The sequence below is a fragment of the Cupressus sempervirens genome, chromosome 10 (assembly GCF_028749045.1).
Source record: "Cupressus sempervirens isolate cs-2001-9-10 chromosome 10, ASM2874904v1, whole genome shotgun sequence".
Classification (NCBI taxonomy): domain Eukaryota; kingdom Viridiplantae; phylum Streptophyta; class Pinopsida; order Cupressales; family Cupressaceae; genus Cupressus; species Cupressus sempervirens.
Window position 1 is genome coordinate 737,917,930 of NC_143127.1, and position 20,285 is coordinate 737,938,214.

The 20,285-nt window shown below is 32.9% G+C and overlaps 1 protein-coding gene across 2 annotated transcripts in view; it reads right to left on the minus strand.

Annotated features, from left to right (window-relative positions):
* Window positions 1–13,070: 13,070 nt before the first annotated feature.
* Window positions 13,071–20,285, minus strand: part of LOC149535972 (heat-inducible transcription repressor) — a 202,304-nt gene continuing 195,089 nt past the window's right edge. For both annotated transcript variants that reach the window (XM_089807340.1, XM_089807339.1), the window contains 3 exons: window positions 14,123–14,226; window positions 13,651–13,782; window positions 13,071–13,551 (listed from right to left, as the gene is read on the minus strand). In XM_089807340.1, the coding sequence (XP_089663466.1) occupies window positions 13,712–13,782; window positions 14,123–14,226 (175 nt within the window). In that variant the 3' untranslated portion in view covers window positions 13,071–13,551; window positions 13,651–13,711. The remainder of the gene's footprint in view (window positions 13,552–13,650; window positions 13,783–14,122; window positions 14,227–20,285) is intronic.

The window sequence follows — 20,285 nt, forward strand, 5'->3', positions numbered from 1 at the left end:
AATAGTAGGGTCAATTTTGGATTTGATGGTGTTACCCCCAAAAACTTTTGCGAGGGCGCTTCCCCTCAACCCCATTATGTACTATGACAAGGAGTGTACCTGGGGCACTGCCCCAAGATCTCACAAGGGCGTTGTCCCCAAACCCCCATAGAAATAAATTGGGGGGAAACCATGTTGAATAAACTCTAAGTTTGATTAGGCTCCACATCTCAATAGTCTCCCACTTGGAGACTGATCAGACTCCACAATAATAACCTCCCAATTGGAGACTAATCATAGCACCGTTAAACCTGTAGCTCCCACTGGAATATCAAACCACCCTGGACTATGTTGTTCTTTTATTTTGTTCAGTCTAGAGGACCAACTAAAGTTGAAGAGTAGTTTGGCTACTCCCTTATTATTTGCTTGGTGAACATATATGCTAGATTATCATTTGTATGTATCTTCTCCATATTTAACTATCCATTATCCAAAATTGGTCGAATGAAATGGTATCGCAACTGTATGTATTTTATGTTTGAATGTAGAGTAGAATTCTTTGCAATATGAATGGCACTCTAGCTATCTATAAAAAATAAATCATCCCTCTGTGGGTGTCCCAATTCTTCCATGAAGAACTAAAGCCATATCATCTCCCTAGCTGCATCTGTAGTAGCAACATGCTCTACTTCTATAGCGGATAAATTATTAACCTTCTGTAACTGAGAAATCTAACTCACTATTGTCCCACCAACAGTAAATACATAATTTGTAGTACACCACCTAGTATCAATATCCCCTACCAAATCTGCGTCAACAAACCCCTATAAAGTAGTAGTAGAGCCCCCAAAATGTAAACACTTAATGGATGTTCCTCTCAAATATTTGAGAGTCTATTTAATTGCAATCCAATGCTCAAGCCCTAGATGACTAATATACCTGCTAACAACTCCCACTGCATGTGCAATATTTGGCATAGTACATACCATAACATACAATAAGCTTACTATAGTTGAAGCATAAGGTACCTTGGACATCCTATCCTCCTCTTCTTGTGTCTTTGGACACATCTTCTTAGTCAATTTCAAATGACCAGGTAAAGGTGTGCTGACATCTTTAGCATTCTCCATAGAGAAATGTTACAACACCTTCCCAATACAATCAACCTAAGACAATGTCTATTTTTTTCGTTCTTCTTATCTCTGCAAATTTTCATACAAAAGATTTGTTTTTCTACCCCCAAATCCTTCATAGAAAGTGAATCTGCTAACTTTTGTTTTAGCCCCTTAATGTGATTCATGTTAGACCTAGCTACAAGCATATCATCAAGATATAAAAAATAATGTAATTTTCATCATCTAACCTCTTTAAATAAACACAATGACTTGAATGACACCTACTATATCCATGCTCATGTATAAAACTATCAAATTTCAGATACCATTGTCAAGGTGCTTGTTTCAAGCCATATAAACTTCTATGGGACTGAACACTAAGTTCTCCTTACCTTTAACCTCAAATCCCTACGGTTGTGCCATATATATCTCTTCATCCAAATCACCATGAAGAAAGGTTGTTTTAACCTCAAGCTACTCCAATGCAAATCTTCAGTAGCCAGAATAGTTAAAATAGTATTAATAGAAGTCATTTTAGCAACAACAAAAAATATCTCATCAAGACCAATGCCCTTTTTCCTGGCTTTAAATTGTTTCTTACCTCCATCATCTTCTTTCAACCTGCAAACCCATTTATTCTATAAAGCCCTTTTACCCGCAAGCAACTTGCATAAATCCCTTGTCTTATTTTTCAGTAAAGATTCTATTTCTTTTTTCATTCTAGACTCTCACTAAAATTTTGTATCCACCTGCACAGCTTCATCATAACATTCAGGTTCACCAGCATCAGTAAGTAAAATAGAATTAGAAGAAGAAAATCTTTCTGGAGGTCTATTTAGCCTTATTGACTGTCTAACATTCACTAGGGTGTCTAGTATTTATTTTTGCAATTATTGCAGACCATGAGGAACTGTTGGAACATCATCTTTTGAAGTATCATCCAGTACTACATAATCATTTTCTTTCTTCTCATACTACTGCAACATATCTTTGTACAACACTTTCTCATTGAATATGACATTCTTGCTTCTTACAATTCTATGATTTTCAAAATCTCAAAACCTATAACCAAATTCATGAATGTCATATCCAAAAAATATACATTTATTTGACTTATCTTCCATATTGGTTTTATTTTTGGAATCTATATGTGCAAATGCTTCACGATCAAATTCTTTGAGAAAAGAATAACTCACCTTCTTACCATGCTTCCTCGGGAATACCACATCCCAAAGGAGTAGAGGGAACTCTATAAATCAAATATATAGTAGTATTGAAAGCCTTTGCCCATATGTTAAAGGGCATCCCAGCATGCAACCCCATGCTCCTTGCACACTCCATTATTTTATTGTTCATGCATTCAACCACTCCATTTTCCTGTGGAGTCCTTGGAACATTTTTCTATCTACGAATACCATTAGTGGATCAATAATCTTTAAATTCATGACTACAATCACCACCATTATCAGATCTGAGATATTTTAATCTCTTACCAGTCTCATTTTCAACCAAGCATTTCCATTTCTTCAAAGTTTGAAATTCATCATATTTATGTCTACGAAAATAAATCCATACTTTCCTAGTTGCATCATCAATAAAATGTAACATAATAATGAGAGCCACCAAGGGAAGATACCTAAGTTGGTCCCCATACATTGATATGGACAAGCTCTAATTTCTCATTTTTCTTTTCCTTCCCACCTTCGCAAAACTCACTCTATTTTGTTTTTCATACATGCAACTTTCATAGAAATCCATATTGACACATTTCAAGCTTGGTTAAAAAAAATTGAATGAAGTAATTTCATACATTTCTCACTCATGTTTCCAAGTCTGTTGTACCATAGCATTGTATTAGAATCTACAACAATTGTTTATTCTTCCTGCTCAACTGTAACAATTATTCTTGAACATTCATTTTTCTCTTAAACAATTAAAGTAGAAGGAATAGTATGACTTGTATAAAGATATAAGGTGCCTACTTTTACACCTTTTTCTACTACAAGAGAACCTTTTGTAACCTTCATATTTTTATCATTAGAAGTAACTAAGCAACCCTCATCACCGGTTGCCCTACTAAAATTAAATTTCTACTAATCCTTGGAACATGTCTTACCTCATGTAGTAGCCAATGATTCACATTCTGCAACTTAATCTTAACTTTTCCCTTTCCAACAATCTGACAGGGTTCATTATCCCCCAAATAAACAAGCATAAATCCCCTTGGACATAATCAATAAAATAACCTCTATGGGGTGTAGCATGAAATGAAGCCCTGGAATCTAAAACCCAAGAATCATCAACACTTTCTAATGAAAGAAGCAAAGAATCCTCTTTGAATTTTTTACTTACCATATTTGCCTCCTTGTTTCCATCTTGTTTGTCTCCTTCATTGTTCTTTCAAGTTAAATAGTATTTATTCTTATGCCCTGATTTCCCATAGTACCAACAATTTCTTTGTCCTTTAGATTGAGACCTCTTTCCCTTTGACTTTCCTCTTGATTTCCCATGATTTCTAGAATTACTTCCTCTCTCAATCATTTTGGTTTCTTCTTTTTGTGTGTTCAAAGCAATTCCTGCCCCCAAACCCCTGTAGAAATAATATGTGGGGAAATTGTACTGAATAAACCTTTGAGTCTGATCAGGCTCCACATCACAACAAATATCATTGAACCTATTGTGATTTATTGTAATAGCAAAAAAGCTATAAACATATCAAAGAACCCTGTGATGCACACTAAGACTAAGAATATTGAAATCATGTATCATTTCTTGAGAGATTTAGTACAAAAGAAAGAAGTGAGAATGGAATATGTGAACACAAAGGAACAATTAGCCGGCATATTCACTCAGGCACTACCTAAAGATTCTTTTGAGTATCTAAGAGGAAAGTTAGGGGTCATCCCCCTACCTAAAGAAAATTGAGTAGAGGTGTTGCATTGCATCAATTTTTATGAGCAATTAATCTTACAAATTGATGCAGGAGGCCACACTTTAGGAGCTTCCCAAAGCTATGAAAGTGAAATGGAATACATTGACATATTAGTAGTTGAAGCTACAAGGTGTTTATGAAGAGATGAAATTGTTGTATTAGTCAAATTAGTGACATGAAGATGTGTGTGTGTGTGTGGTATGTCTTTGGCATTGTTGTCAAAGAGGGAGATGAGTATTATCAAGTTACCATACAAGTTATCAAACAAAGAGGGAGAGTGATCAAAGAGAGAAAGTATTAATGAGAAGATAAATCAGAAGGAGAGAATGATTATTGTCAAAGAGGGTGACGTTTGCTTCTACAGAGAATAATATGTACTAAATTGATAGAAAGAGTATCCTAAGATTGATTGGATGAGAAGCAGAATGAAACTAAGAAAGAGAGAAGACGAGCACAGACAAAATAAAAAATATAGGATTGAATCTTTTTGGATTACATGGTAACTAGTACAGTAAGTGATGTATATGAGGTGTTTCCATCAATGCCAAAGAGGGACATTGTTGGAAACTATAATTCGAGCAATTGTTATGTTGTCATTGATGCCAAACCTATTGATAAAACAAAGTGTCAAACCTACTAGAGAGACATTTCCTAACAGTGTAGAGTTTCATATCATTTGATTGATGAAGAGGATTTGAAAAGAAGAGGTTATGAGGTGACTAGTGAAAAGTTTGAGTTGAGATGTGTTAATTATCATGGAAATACAATGGGCACTTGATAAGTTAGTCCTTGACAAGATAATGTGTAGTTCAATCAATACATGAAGTGTAGAAGATAGTTGGAGGAAGCTAAGAGTTAAAACAAGTCAAAGGGGTAAGCTTGAATGAGTATCAATGTTGCATGGTCAATAAAGCAATTGAAGCAGAAGATTAAAGAACTTAAGTTGAAGTTAAACAAAATGGTTCAAGTCGAGTGTTAGTTATTGTCAAGCAAGTGTAGTTGTGATCGAGTGTAGTATTGGTCGAGTGAGCATGTTGATGTCGAGTGAGAAAATATAATGATTTACGAGCTACATAGTGATGATCGAGATGAAGAACACAATGATTTTTGAGTGACAACACAAGTTACAGTTTGAGAAAGAGTTGATTTTGAGGCTGACACAATTAGAATTTTGATTTAGTCAAAGCATGTAGAAGATAATGATTGATGAGTTGGTGTATTCAAGGAGAGTTTGCTACACTATCAAAGGAAAGGATTTGATGAGAAGTTTCTAGAAGATGAAGGAGAGAAAAAGGATAGAAGGGTTCAATGAATCGGACCTAACCCTAAGATCAACAGTGATGTTTAAGTGGCAAAAGGTCAAAATTACCTATTTAAGGAGGCATAAGGAATGAGTTGTAAAGGTGGTTCACTATTGATTGGTGATCCTCAGGAGAAGTTGTAAAGAGCAAAATAACAGAGGTTAAGTGTGAAGAGTTTTGTGAAGTGTGATTTCTTGAGGAGGTGCCAAGCAGATTGGTGATGGAGGTATGAATGAAGGTCGGTAAATGAACCAACAGATGAGCGAATGGGGATCTGAATTTGCAAAGTGAGTTGTACTTTATAGATCAAATCTACTGTTACATTCTAACCTTTATTTCAGTCCAAAATCCTTTAATCAAGGTTGAACTAATAATCATTTTGTATATCCTTTAATCAAGGTGGCATTCTAATGGAATGTTCTAAAGTCCTCTAACAAGGCCACTCCTAAAAGGGTGATTAAATCCTTTCACAGGTCACATTCAATAGTGTGGTGTATAACCTTCAACAAGGTTGGCTCTTAACTGAGCTCACTTCAGAAGAGTGAAAACTGGTAGCATGTTACTTGGTGGTTTTTCCCAAATTAGGTTTCCACATTAAATCCTAGTGTCAAAAGTGTTATTTCCATTTGTGGATGTTATTGTTTTGCATGCTATATTTTACAGTAGTTTATTTATTGGCAGTCGACACATATAGAGACAGTGAGTTAAGATATTGGATAAAATGTTGGATTGTAAACAAGAACACTATGACCAATGTGACTTACATTAAAAATAAAAATAAAAATCACTTTTATGTTAGGTTGGCCTTATTTGACCATTTTGACAAAAATATAATGAAATCTATATTGTAAATGAGATTTATTAAAATTAAAATGTAATGCATGATAATGATATGCTTAGTCATATCATAGTTTTTTAAAACTAAGTCCAATGTTTGTATTGTTGTATGTATTTCATCATTACACAAGGTTGAGTATACACAATATTGTGTACAAATACATTTTATATCATTGATACAAACATATTATGAATAAATACATCGAGATATCCTTAACATTTGGTGACATTATTGAGTTAGATTGCCAAAACATTTGAATTTGATCCTTCACAACATTGGTAAGATTCATATCACAACGTGGAAGTCTTCCACCATAAGCTAATGTATCATTTTGAAGAGTATTGCCAAGTCTTTCTCTTATTGCAAGTGCTCTACCCAAAGTTTTACGATTTAGGTTTAAGTCAAAATAAGTTTGTCTCAGCAAAGAAAGCTTGCTCAAATGGAAACTTACTAAGGATATTGTAAAACCCTTCAAGTGGCTCTCTTATATTTTTCCTTGGTAGTCTTCCCAATCAAATATAGAGCACTTAAAATATTTCTCGTAATAATAGCATTACTATCCTTTTTTTTTCTCATGAATCTTCAATTTGACTAGTATACATCTCATATTTTCCATCTTGAACAAATGCACAAACATTTAATATTGCCCAACCAATGTCTTGTGTCTAAAATATTGGTCGATAATTCTTGATGCCCATAACCATATGGTTCTTTTTTTTCTCTTGCCATCAAAATTTCTCATTATGTTCTCATCAATTTCAAGTAACCATTTTGCCTTTCCTGAATGTCTCAAGTTTGAAATCTATCTTTCTTCTTCACAAGGGATTTCATTTCTCATATAATTTGGAGAGTAAGGTTCATTTGGTCCTCATGCACCAATATCATTGTCAATTCCTTCGTATTCAATCATTGGATTGTCATTGCCGATGTCTACACTTACATCGTCCACATCTTCATGTTCATTTTGAAATTATGATACATACATTCTCATTTTCAAGATGATTATCATATATCATTTCAAATTCATGTTATTTTTCACTTGAAATCACATTTATAGGTGTGCCTATGGCCTCACCTTCATTAATATTTAACATACGTTGTCTCTTATTTTGATGACCAGCCTTATCACTTTCTTTATAAACTTCAATCTCCTTATTTGTCAGCTTCCTCTTCATTTTAAGCTTTTGACGACTACTGCTTCCCATGGTGAGAGAAAAAGGTTGATACAAAACCTTTAATAATCAACAAATTATCAGAAAATAGCAAAAAAGTTGCTTTTTGTCTACAATTGCTACAATACCGTAATATTCTCTGAGAAATTGTGGTTCTTGGATTGAGGGATCCACATAATGTTTTCCTTTTGGATGCTAGTAAAATATATTGAAAATCTAATATTATCAAATATCTAATTCTATATAAGATGTCCAATTTCTCTCACCAATTTTTGACTTTTACATGTGAATGATATTATCAAATTTATTTTCGTTTTGAATTGTTGGTATGGATAGCATTTTTTATATGAATAGTAATATATTAATATTATTACATTAGCATTAGTATAATATTATATTATAAAATTATTATTAGTGTGATATGTAGTAATATTAGTATTGTATTATATAAATTAATATCATATCATTATACTTTATATTAATATTTTATAAGAGTATAATGTTCTAGTATTACATTATATTATATTATATTATATTATATCAAGATCTCTCTCCTACTCACTTTGTCCCTCCCTCTCCTCCACTCTCTCTCTCTCTCTCTCTCTCTCTCTCTCTCTCTCACTCACACACACACATACACACATCTACTATATATCTCCTAGGTACTCTCTCTACTACATTCTCACCCTCCCCTTCCACTCATTATCCCTCCTCACCTCCTCTTGGTCTCTCTCTTCTACTCCCTCCCTCCTAGGTATTATTATATAAATAATACTATATATAATACTAATTTAGTCACATAATATAATAGTAATAATATAAATCATAATATATTTCATACTAAATATAATACTAATATTACTAAATATTGTACTAATATTAATATAATATAATACAATGCCTTCCTAAGACCCCAATTTTGAAAGGGGCACCTATATATAGACACATATCAACAAAGATGTGTGCTTTCAGAAGAAAAGAAGGGTACACCGTTCAAATTTTTTGAAAACTAGGGTATGCCCCTTTTAATTTTGTATTTATGTACAAGACTTATGTCCTAATCAAGACTGGTGGTTTTCTTCTCCGTTCTTTCCTACTAGTGTCTGTTTGAATGGAGAATTTTTTAATATTTATTTATTAATATAATATATAGGGCTTTGACCTTTTACTATATATATATATATATATATATATATATATATATATATATATATATATATATATATATATATATATATATATATATATATATATATACAATACTAATTTAAAAATACTAATGTTAATGTATCATCATATTAACATTATAACAAAAATTAAAAATATTGAGATTTCAAAATCGACGGGTTTAATCGGACATTTGATATATTATCGAATATCCAAATTGGTTTTGGATATCCAATTAGGCTTGGTATTTGCTTCAGATTTTGGGTTTGGAATGCTAAATGTGGATAGTCCACCCAAAAAACATGTTTATCATATTTCCTCTAATCTCCAAACTTTGACTGTGAAGCTAACAACCTTTTTTTCACCTAAAATTGACGAAATAAAAAGGGTTTTTTAAAGAGATTACTAGCTTCCCATCAATGTCAAATTTCAAGTTCAGTAAGCAAATATTATTTATTTTTTGATTGAGTTACCTCTTAAGTCTTGATTGATAGTATAATTGAAAAATAACTCTAACTTTCAACCACTTTAATCTATTTAAAAATCAAAACATGTGTCACATTCTATGCTTCTCTTACTATAAGAAAAAAAGTTATCAATTTTGTGTCAAGTTTGAAATCAATTAAGAAGGTTAGACACGGGATTTTTTTATTCTTAAAAAGTTGTAGTAGAAAAATCATAATTAATTATTTTGTTGGAAAATAATTACATAAGAATGTGTGTCACATTTGGACATGAGTCTACTACTTGTATCTATAACCATGTGAAAAATAATTATCATTTGATTGTGATTAACGTGGTCAACATACACGTACTTTTTATTGTTTTCCTATTTTTTTTATACTACTACATTGAAATCTAAAATTTCAATTGTTAGATTATTATTTTTAGATTAGAGCTAATAGTTTAGAAACTACATTCAATTTTCTACAGGTTCTATTCTTTCTACTTTTTAACATAAAGTTGATAAGATGTTCAAATGTTTACGTCAAATTGAGTAACCCTGATTTTCTAATTTTTCATTGCCACTTAAGGCCATAGCTTGATATACCATGATCTTACACATACCCCTACCTTGAATGTGTTTGCCCTTCTCTTCCTCCCCACTACCAAAGCCACCTCAATATAATGAACCATATCCTTCCCAAGGCACTTTTTGGCCTAGCTCCAAGGTTCCTTGTCTTTGAAACAAAACTTCTTTCTATGCAACTCATTGTGAGCCTCAACATCTAATTGGTCCTTTTCCAACCACTCTTTGTGAAAAGAGGTTTTCCCCCTTTCCTTCTAAGATGATTTATTCATGGTATTTTAAAATTCATATCTCTATCTGTCATGATGGTTTTTTGCAGTGTTATGACTAACATCCTTTATCCAACCTATCTTAAATCTACTAATCTATCCATAAATAACATTGTAAGCATCATTTTTTTAAAATAACCAAACTAGATAATCTTTAAAAACTAGTCTTATAGGTGGCTATTAAACCCATTGCTTCAACTGAGTGACTCCTTAATGTGAAATGTTGGATCCTTCTTGCCAAATATGTAAATGAGTCTCTTAGTGCATAATGCAAAAGATGTAATACAATCGTTTCCAATCGTAACCATTCCTTGGTGCCACCATTTATGTACATCATTCATAGTAGCATATTTTATGGCCTCATCTTCTAGCATGAAGATTAAGAAAAGATAATTGTCTACCTTTTGAACTTGTACCTTTTTTGCAATCTTACTAGACCTATCATAGAAGGGAAAAGATAATTTATTGATCTTTCTCTGCAAATCATTGTTAAATGGTTTGCAATACATATAAGCTTGCTTCATTTTGAAGTTCATATAGTCTCTTAACAAATATATCAACCCAAAATCCTAAACTCGTATTCATCCAAGCTTGCACAAAATGATCTTGCAAATCATTTAGTGTAGACTCATTTTAAGTTTGCAACTAAACTCTAGGTAGAAAGATACACCTAAGGGATCTATATTAGCCACTCTAGCATGTTGATTCAAAATTATGTTATTTATTAAATTATCCCCCTAATCATTATTAGTACCATTATTTCCACCATTGGTATTACTATTATTATTGTTCGCAAAGATTTGAACCATCTGGTTCTCAACTGGGCCATGTGTTGATTCATCACACAATGTTCCATGTCATTCACAAAGTAAATAGCAAGGCCCCCTCCTACATCTATATCACCCCTATTTCATTATATCTGTTCCAAAACACTTGCAATAAAAGATAACCCACACGTTCCACCACTAAAGTACGAGTTCTAATCGAATCCAAATATACTAGACAGGTTTTCCTTTAGGAACTTGTGGGATTGGCCTCCAAGTTATTTGTGCTCTATGAATATATCTTTCCTCTTGTTCACTCATAAGAAATGTGTGCTAGCTGAATAAGCCAACTCAAATACCCTTGCAAAGAGCATTACTATATTTTTGCTATTTTTTTCCTTTTCACCCTGTGAGTATTTTCAAGTAGTTTGTGTGTAGATTATGGACATATAATTTCAGTTTGCAAAAGTGTTAATACCCATTTAGGAGGTTTGATGATGTGCTCGAAGGGAAGTAGATGATTTGTTTCAACAATGATTTCAATATAGAAAAAACTTCATATAACTAAATTTAAAAGTCTACTTAATTTGCAGCAAAATAATTGAAGCATTTATATGCTTAGTACAAGTAATAATACATGGAATTAATATGAGAACCTAGTAGGTGATTCTTAATTCAATAGAGTACACATCGATCTTAGAAGTCTCACATCAAAGTATCTATCTCAACATATATGTGACGCATTATATAAACCATGCCTAGATAAGATAATAAAGTGGACAATTAATCTCCAATTCTCATGTCAATATAGAAAAATAACTATGTTCCCCCGAGTTTCCGGGACGGGGACGGCAGGGGATAGCGGGACGAGTTTTCGGGATGGCAATTTTTTTTGCCGATTTTGGGGATGGCGAGGGACGGCAAATGGGGACGGCAAAAGTGACATTTTTTTAAATTTTTTTAATTTTTTGTGTTATAAAAAATTGGGGATGTATGCAATTCCCCAATGAAGTTTCCGAGACGGGGACAAGGATGTCCCCGTCCTCGAAACGCTAGTTTTTTGGGGGGGGACGCGTCCCCAGGGAACATAGAAAAATAATAAACTCACAACATTTACATCAAATGTCCAAACATTAAATATTTTCCTCAAACTATTTAATACAAGCAATGATGTCTTTATTTGTCTTTCTCTACTGTACAAAGCAATAATATTTGAAACCTTAGAAATTTGTCTTTGAAAGAAGACTTGGCAATTTTGATGAATACAACTGTACAAGCACTATGAAATACACTAAATGATATCTCCACCTTTGGCTAGTCCTTCAGGATTTTCATCTTAGAGTTACAAGCTCCAAGAAGCTCTCCAGATCAAAATACGAAAATAACCAAGCATGCTTCTAATGAAACCCTTTATGTTCTTTTATAACCTTCTAGAGAAGCTTCTGGAGTGATTTCCTATTTCTAGCTCTTTTAATTTAAAATTAAGCTTATGAATATAATTGAGTTCATTAAAAGCTTTCTTAAATAACCATTGAAATCACTTTAAAAAGTTTTATTTGATTAATTTAAAAATATTTTCTTTAATCAACTTAAATAAATAATATTTCATGATTAGATTAATTAACCCTTTTGTGGGAATTAAATAGGCTAATAAATCCTCTTCGAATGACTATACAGAAAGGAACATTGCATTCCCCATTCATACCCATTGGAATGAAATTGTCTTCCTGTTCATAATTGATGATGGATAGAAACGTTTTCCCCTATTCAAATGTATTGCATAACCTCATATATAAGTATACATTCTCACCCTTGAGTCAATCATGCTAAAGCAGAGTTAAGGGAATACCACTTGTTTTATATGAGTTGATGTATTGTTCCTATTCAAATCTTGAATGTTTTTAATGAGCTAATGAAGTGTTCATTCAGTGTTGTTAGTCCACTTATACCCATTGGGAAAATGATAGAATTAGACTTCTTAACTAATGATAGAAGTGATTTCCCCTATTCAAATTTGTTGCATAACCTCATATAGATGTATATCTCCCCACCCTTGATTAAAGTCTAGTAAGATCAATCATGCTAAAGAAGCATAGTGAAGTGAACTCCAGTATTGTGTCCTATGAAATGATGTTTTGTCCCTTTTATGAACTAATGAATTTGTTCGTTGGGTTTTGTCAGTCCACCTATTTCCATTTCCATTTGGAGAATGGTGTGACTAGGAATATTGCCTTGTTAGATTTGTCAGTATGCTTGTTATAGTTTGTTATAGCTTGCTAGTATGAACATTAAAATATCGTGTAGATAATATAATTTTGTAAATAGTTGAGCAAATGTTCGATTTTATTACTAGTTATTAGAACTTGTCCATATAGAGGAGTGGTTATAGGAGCTCTAATGTAATATTGATGCAAGTCCTATAAATTATAAAATTATAATGCCTTGCTGAATTTAAACACATTGTAGCATTTCCAAAAATTCCGTAATTTGCAACAAAAAACAATTTGATTGAATATAAATCCCAAAAGCAAAAATAAAATTGATTATCAAGGGATACTAATACAATGAAGAATTATTTGAAAAATCATTGAGAAAAATAAATCCGCGGCTTTAGTTACAGTTACATCTTGATTGAATGAAGAACCTATTCTAAGTAACAGATAAAACGATCTGAATACATAATAGCTTTAGTCCTCTTCGGGAGAGAGCTACATCCACTTATAAGGAATATGGTATGCTTATCCAACTGAAGCATGTGTGTTGACACTAAAACAATGCTTATATTTTCTCATTTATGGTGAGCAATGTTACTGAAAGAATGAGTGTTAGACACTGGTAAGGTAAAAAATGAATTTGCCTAGGTGCAGGGAACTCTATTGTATCTCAAAGTCTATCGACTTTTGAGCTTAGAAACATAAATTAATGGTACATAAAATGAGCAGCTCTTCTCTGTGTAATTCAGCCATGTTGAAGGGGGAGCCCATCTGCATAGAAAGCATTAATGTTATAGCTTGCCTAATGAGAGAATGTTAACTAAGAAGATAGAATAGATGGCATGAATACAGATACATCAATAAGGTTACCTTGTGTTTTGTATGGAAGTTATTAATGCAGCAAAGTGCATGAATTTTCCATAGCAGTATATCAGATGATAGCACTTGCAATACTGGACGTTGAAAAAATTTTTAAAGGCTTCTCTGGAATATATAGTACACCTGCATGTTGAAAGGAATATATTATCTGCATCTATTGAATAAATGAGCTTCTTGATACCAAGAGTACTCTCTACTCAAAATATTTCATAAAATAAACACATAAAAACAGTTCAATTCTCATAAATATGACACCATACATATTGCTATCATAAAGAGTAGACTACATATTAAATTGATAAAAAATAAAAATAAAAAATTTAATTTCAAGTACGAGATAGTAAACTTCCAACATTTTTATTTCTCTCCAGTTCACCTCAAGTACTCTATTTCTAGTGCAATTGCTTCCAAATAATTTTATACAGATACTGAACTAACTCTGTACATGCAGCATACAGCTTACCTCTGTCTTTTGCAGCAATTTGGAGTGTGTCAAGAGTTATTATTCCATCTGTAAGTGGAAGTAGCTCAAGTCTGACTGTCGTTGTTGAATGTGATGGTACAGATCTGAACCACAGAACAACACAAAGGAATAAGCAAACTATGCAGAATAATGAAATATTACAGATGACGCATCCTGCAGGACATGGGGTATAATGTTTAAAAAGAGATTTGCATTTGTAAGCTATCAGAGGGAAGAGCAATATTTAACCATACTACTGAAATCACAAGGATTGGTAGATCGCACATGCTCCAAGGATACAAATGGTTGTAGTAGTCCTTGTAGATTGGGAGTAGAAAACAAGCAGCATTTACAGAGAGATAAAATCCATACACATCAGCAGGATTCAGAATAAGCACAGATTTATTTGAAGCAGAATGAAAGAGAGATTAGGAGTACCAAATGTCATGAGAAAGGGAGGTATAAGAGGAGCTAAACTATGAATTGACAGAGGCAGATTCTATTCACACAATGTAAATGCTTGTAATCCCTGCAGATTATGAGAAGAATTAAGTGCAGCATTCACATGGGAGAGCAATTTTGTAAATGAAAAAGTAACAAAAGGGAAGCAATAGAGACATGCAGCAATCAGCATGGAATTCAGAAAACAGTGTCCAGGTGAATCAAACAGGTGCTAGAGGAAATTTTCATACTTGCAAATCTAAATTCTGGAAATTTCTCTATAAAAGTTATAAAAGTGGTTGAAGAGTCTTATTTTCACTCATTCTGGATTATTCATGTTTTATGAAACCCCTTTTAAGAGTTTGAAACCCTGGGACGGAACCCTTATAGTGGAGATTGCTTTTGGGAGTGAGAGATCTGCCCTAGCCAATTTGCAAATAAGATCATTTAAATTTTACTTGTATGTTGAAGTTTTATTTATTTCCACAAATTCACCAGCCTTGCACATACATATTTGTTAAAGATATTCAGGCCATTGATAAATTTATTTGTGCTGTGTGTGCAAGCAAGTGAATTTTGGTCAAAAATCACTGTGCGGTAGGTGTTGTGTGAAGAAAAGAAAGTGTTTATTTGCTGGGTATTACACCAACCCTGCCAATTTTTATCTATTTGAAGGAGGCATACATTGATTAGAAGGAGATACTTTCCACAGCAAGTAAAAGATATTTTGGGGAGGCTCAAGGCCTAGCTTAGGCTTCCTAAGTCTTATTTATTCTAGCCGCTGCATCTTTTGAGACTTGTGTACCTACTGTAGGGTCATAAACATGACATAGCATTTTTAAAAACTTTAAAAAAGGATGAATTTATAGCAAAAAGTAAGCATCAGTCTAGCACAGCATACAAAGTGTGATAGCAGCTGTACTGAATCTATTGTACAGTCCTTTGTCCAGCTCTACAGCCTGTATGGGAGTCATACCACTCAGGGATGCTGTTACATTACATGATGGAAAACATAATGTATTTAGACCAGCTGCTGGGAATGTATGGAAAGTTTAAACAAATCAGCCATCAATGTATTTACATTTTCTGTGATATTTGAATATTCTGTAAAAGAATTGTAATCATCTGTTTACTTCAGCAGCTATTTTCAAAGTCAACTAATATTTAATATTAGCTTTGCAATAAAGAAAATCAGCTCTTTGATGGTTATTTATGTGATCGAGCCAAAATAAAACAAAACAACTGTTCGACAGAAGGCCATATGGTTTATATACACCAAATTATGAATTTGAGATGGTATTATGCAGAGTTCCATGACTCTCTACGAGTCATTTCCAGTAGTATGTGTCGCCAAGTCGAGCAGACCTTGCCGAGTTTTATAAAAGTATATAATTTCAAAGGTTTTATCATTTTTCCAAGTCATTGCCGAGTTGTAGCAGAGTCACAAATCAAATTCGCCTTGCTGAGTCTAAGTCTGAGAACTCTGGCAAATAGAAGTGGCAATTCCATTATTTGTACTCTCCAATACTACATATCTGATCAAATGTAATGTGTTTGATGAAATGCCAATATAGCTAACTATAGGAAAATTGTTAGATAACTGGGGGGGGGTGAATCAGTTATGTCCAGTTATCTCACAGTCCCTTCACACCTCAACACCATCAAAGCGTCATAAACAGCAACAATAATAACTTCAATACATTTAATCACTTGGTAGAAAAATCTAATTTAATACTTAACTTATACATCCACTTATTTCCAAATTGTTATCAAATTGTTCCTTGCATTACCGACTGTCAGCAAATTTCTAGTAATTACCTAGTGATATTATAGTTATTACAGAGTTACAATAAACTATTAAAACATGTAAATCAACTTGTTACACAAATAATATTCACACAATTTTAACACCAAGATTTTAAACGTGGAAACCCAGTTACGAGAAAAACCACCTAGGACCGGCAACCCAAAAATTTCATTCTTCTGAAGCCCAGTTACAGAAAAAAACACCTAGGACCGGAAACTCAAAAATTTCACTCTTCTGAAGTGATCTCTATTAGGAGACAACATTGTTAAAGGTTACATACACTTTGTTAAATGGACCTTGTTAGAGGATTTCACCAAAAGATCATCTTGACCTTATCACTCCTTGTCTTTGACTAAAAGAGTGGCCTGATTTAAAGGCCTTACAAACACCACTAATTGTTGTTACCATATAGGATTTCACAGGCTAGTTAAGTCCACTCAGTACTTCTGAGATTTTTTGCTACAATGTTTAAACAAAGTGATCTGTTAAGAATAGCAACTACCTTTGCTTGTTCAGACCTTTGTTCTTGTTCCTTCGCTATCTTTTACTCACTCAGCTGATTCTATCTTCTTGTCTTTTCTCTGCTCTGCTCGGTTCACTTGGCTCAACACTTCTTCTCGCTCTTCACAACATCCTTTAATCAGATCTTTTTCAGCTTCATCAACTCTCGAACAACATCACAATGAAATCAGCATTTTCAAATCAGCAACATAAATCTGTCTCGTTCTCCTCCTTAAATAGTTTTCTCAATGCTTCCTGATCCTTTCATCTTTTGTCACTTAATCAGAATCATCAATCCTAGGTTTACAACTGAGTTCCTTCATACAATGAACTTAGACAAATAGAAAATATAACTTCACATAGAACTATGTGTCCATCCTTATTCTTCTTCAATTATCCTCCTTGAATTTTCCACATCGTTGATCTTGCAACAAACTTTGACTCTCACATTAGACTTTCTCGAACATTCCAAATTTCCATCAAAAGTCACCCTCAAATTCCAATTTTCCAAACTTGTTCATCTGGCTATCACTCCATAAAAATTACACTTAAGCAACATATAACTTAGTTAATACAATCTTGCTTGGGCAACACTGTGTTCTTCCTTTACTATCACTCGGGTAATACTATAGTCACTTGATCAATACAGTCTCCATTCATTAACCTTGTGACTCGGTTAAGCTTGTGATCTTCAATACTTCTCAACAATATATGATTGTAAAACAATCAAAACCAATATTACATAATCATTGTCCAGCTCATTTAAGTACGCATTGAATACCTTATCTATCAACTTTGACTTCATCATACTTTCTTCAAATCCTCTTCATCAATCAAATGATATGGTACTTTCCTGAGTTAGCATAATGTCTAGCCAACTACATCAATGACAATATAACAGCTGATATGACTCTTTCACATACATTCATAGCATCATCACCTAACAATCTCCCACTATCAATTACAATATCAGTTGGGGCTAACAAAAATTGCAATCAATTTTTGGTTATCAAAACCTAGGATCATTATAACAATGGCATCAGAGGTAATGATCCTGAAAATCTGTTGGTTAAGCTAACACTTATAGTTTTCAGTTGCATGACAGAAATCTAGAAATTGCTAGTAAGTTTCAGTGGCTTCGTAAATCTTTTGCATGTTGGTGGCCAACACATACATGTCCATCTTAGTGCCACTTTTTGACATTTGCCAGAACAAAGCTGAAAAGAAGTCTACAGTTGATGAGTTATGTGTGAATTGATGCAAGAACTGTTTAATCTGATGGAGCCAAATATTCAAAAAGAGTAGCTAAAGTTACTTGCAAGACCTTAACCTATGGAACCAAGTGTGAAAGAAGATATGCAAAAGACTCTGCGTGAAGGACTGGAAAGGATCCTGAAACTGCAATAAATGAAGAAACTAGCGAAGAAGAGCTCCAAAATGATCTCTTTGAAGTATGTGTAGCTGTGAATTATGAGACTGAATTTGTTGGAAATCTCAGAATAGCCACCTCTGATAAATATTTGGATCTCTAATGGAGCTAATTTGGCAAACAAGATGTTGAAGATAACCTTCAGTTTATTCACAATCCACTCTTTATGATAACCCATTTTTTGAGGTAGAGCTCCAAGATTATCCTGTTAATAAAAATGTGCATGAAAAGGGTGTCTCAGTTGATTTTAATGAAAATTTACAAATTAGCAACCATTGACAAGTCTTTTGATCATTCCGATGATGTTAATTTTGACTATGAGAAGAGTGGTTCGATTTATAGAACATACAGGTTTGATTTACAGGAAAACTTGTTTGAGGAGTATGCACTTGAGCAAAATGTTAGATTTGAGCCTGATGCAATTTTCAGACCAACAACTGAAGGTAAGCAGATTGACCAACTTTTCGATTATAATCCAATTCACTAAGGTAGTCATCTAGTAGGCATTTGATGCTTTATACTTTGCCATTACAAAGAGGTCTTCAAAAAAGGATGCATCATTACAAAAGGTGAAAGAATCCATGCCTGTCTACACACAAGGCTATGGGATCGGGGAATTCCATTAAGATATTAATATTGAGAAAGAAGATTTGTTTTCTTTACATGAATCACAATTTGCAAATTAAGACAGCAGCAGATCTCTCATCTTGTCATGCAATTGAGTTCACTTTGGGTCAACCTTAAATGATATCAATCTAAGTCACAAGGTTCGAGTTCGAGTTCGAGTTCGCCAACTATAAAATTCGGATGAAGTTCAACAAGGGTGAAAAATTCGGAAAAAAATTCAACATCAAATTCACCTTATATAAATTTAGTGTTCAAAAATATATATAATATATCTATAAAAATATCAAAATAGTTTAACATCTATAAAATATAAACCATAAAAAATCATTTAATATAAAGAAACACATAATTTGTAAATCCTGGACATTTATAAATAATTTATTTAAATTAAATGAATTCTAATAAACTTAAAAATATTAATAACTTTTATAAGTTAAAAAACTAATTAAAAGTTCAGATTTTTTTAATTTTATATATTTTTAATTTAATATCTAAATTAAATATACCAAAATATTACATCTTGAATACCAAATATTTATGTTGAAAAGAAATAAAAAGTATTAAAGATAAAGCTAATAAAATTTAAACACTAAGTTCTAATAAGAATTTATAAAACTTAATTATATTTGATCTTTTATGAACACTATTACAAAAATTAGAAAAAAACATCTTATAAACTTTTTAAAACAACTTTCACCGTGATTAAATTCCTAAAGGAAAAACTTGAAAAAAATGAAACTAAAAACATGTCGCTGCTTTTATTTGTACGAAGAGGCGGTCAATTCTTTGAGAAAATCTGCTGATGGGTCGAAGAATGGAGGCTTGTTTGCTGAAATTGCTCCTTTCACAACGCAGAAGAAGAACAAACTCAAAAATGAACAATCGGCTGTAAAAGAAATTTTTCCCTAGCTGCTAGTTTTTGCGGCTGAACAAGCTCTCGTTTCAGCCTTGTTTGGATTTGCAGACTCACGCTCTAGTGAACCAGCGGAATCAAATACCTAAACAAAAATGTTTTAGAAAAATACTTCACAAAAAAACCAGCCAACTGCCATGTGAATTTGACACGCATTTTTAACGAATTTTCTACTGCTTTAAGATGTTCGCTGAATTTTGAACTTCAAACCAGAAATTTGTCGAATCTTGTGACATAGATATCAATATGTGATGCTGCATCTAGTATAACTGTATAAGTGAAAGGACTAGAATAATAGCTCCAAAATACCGTAAGAGCAGCAGGATAATGAAGGAATTTTTCCAGTTGATTATGGATAAGTTTTAGGGGTTGGAGTCTTTCAGCAATGCATTCTTTATTAACTGTACTAGAGACTTTTGCTTAGTTCAAGTTTGGTTACATTCTG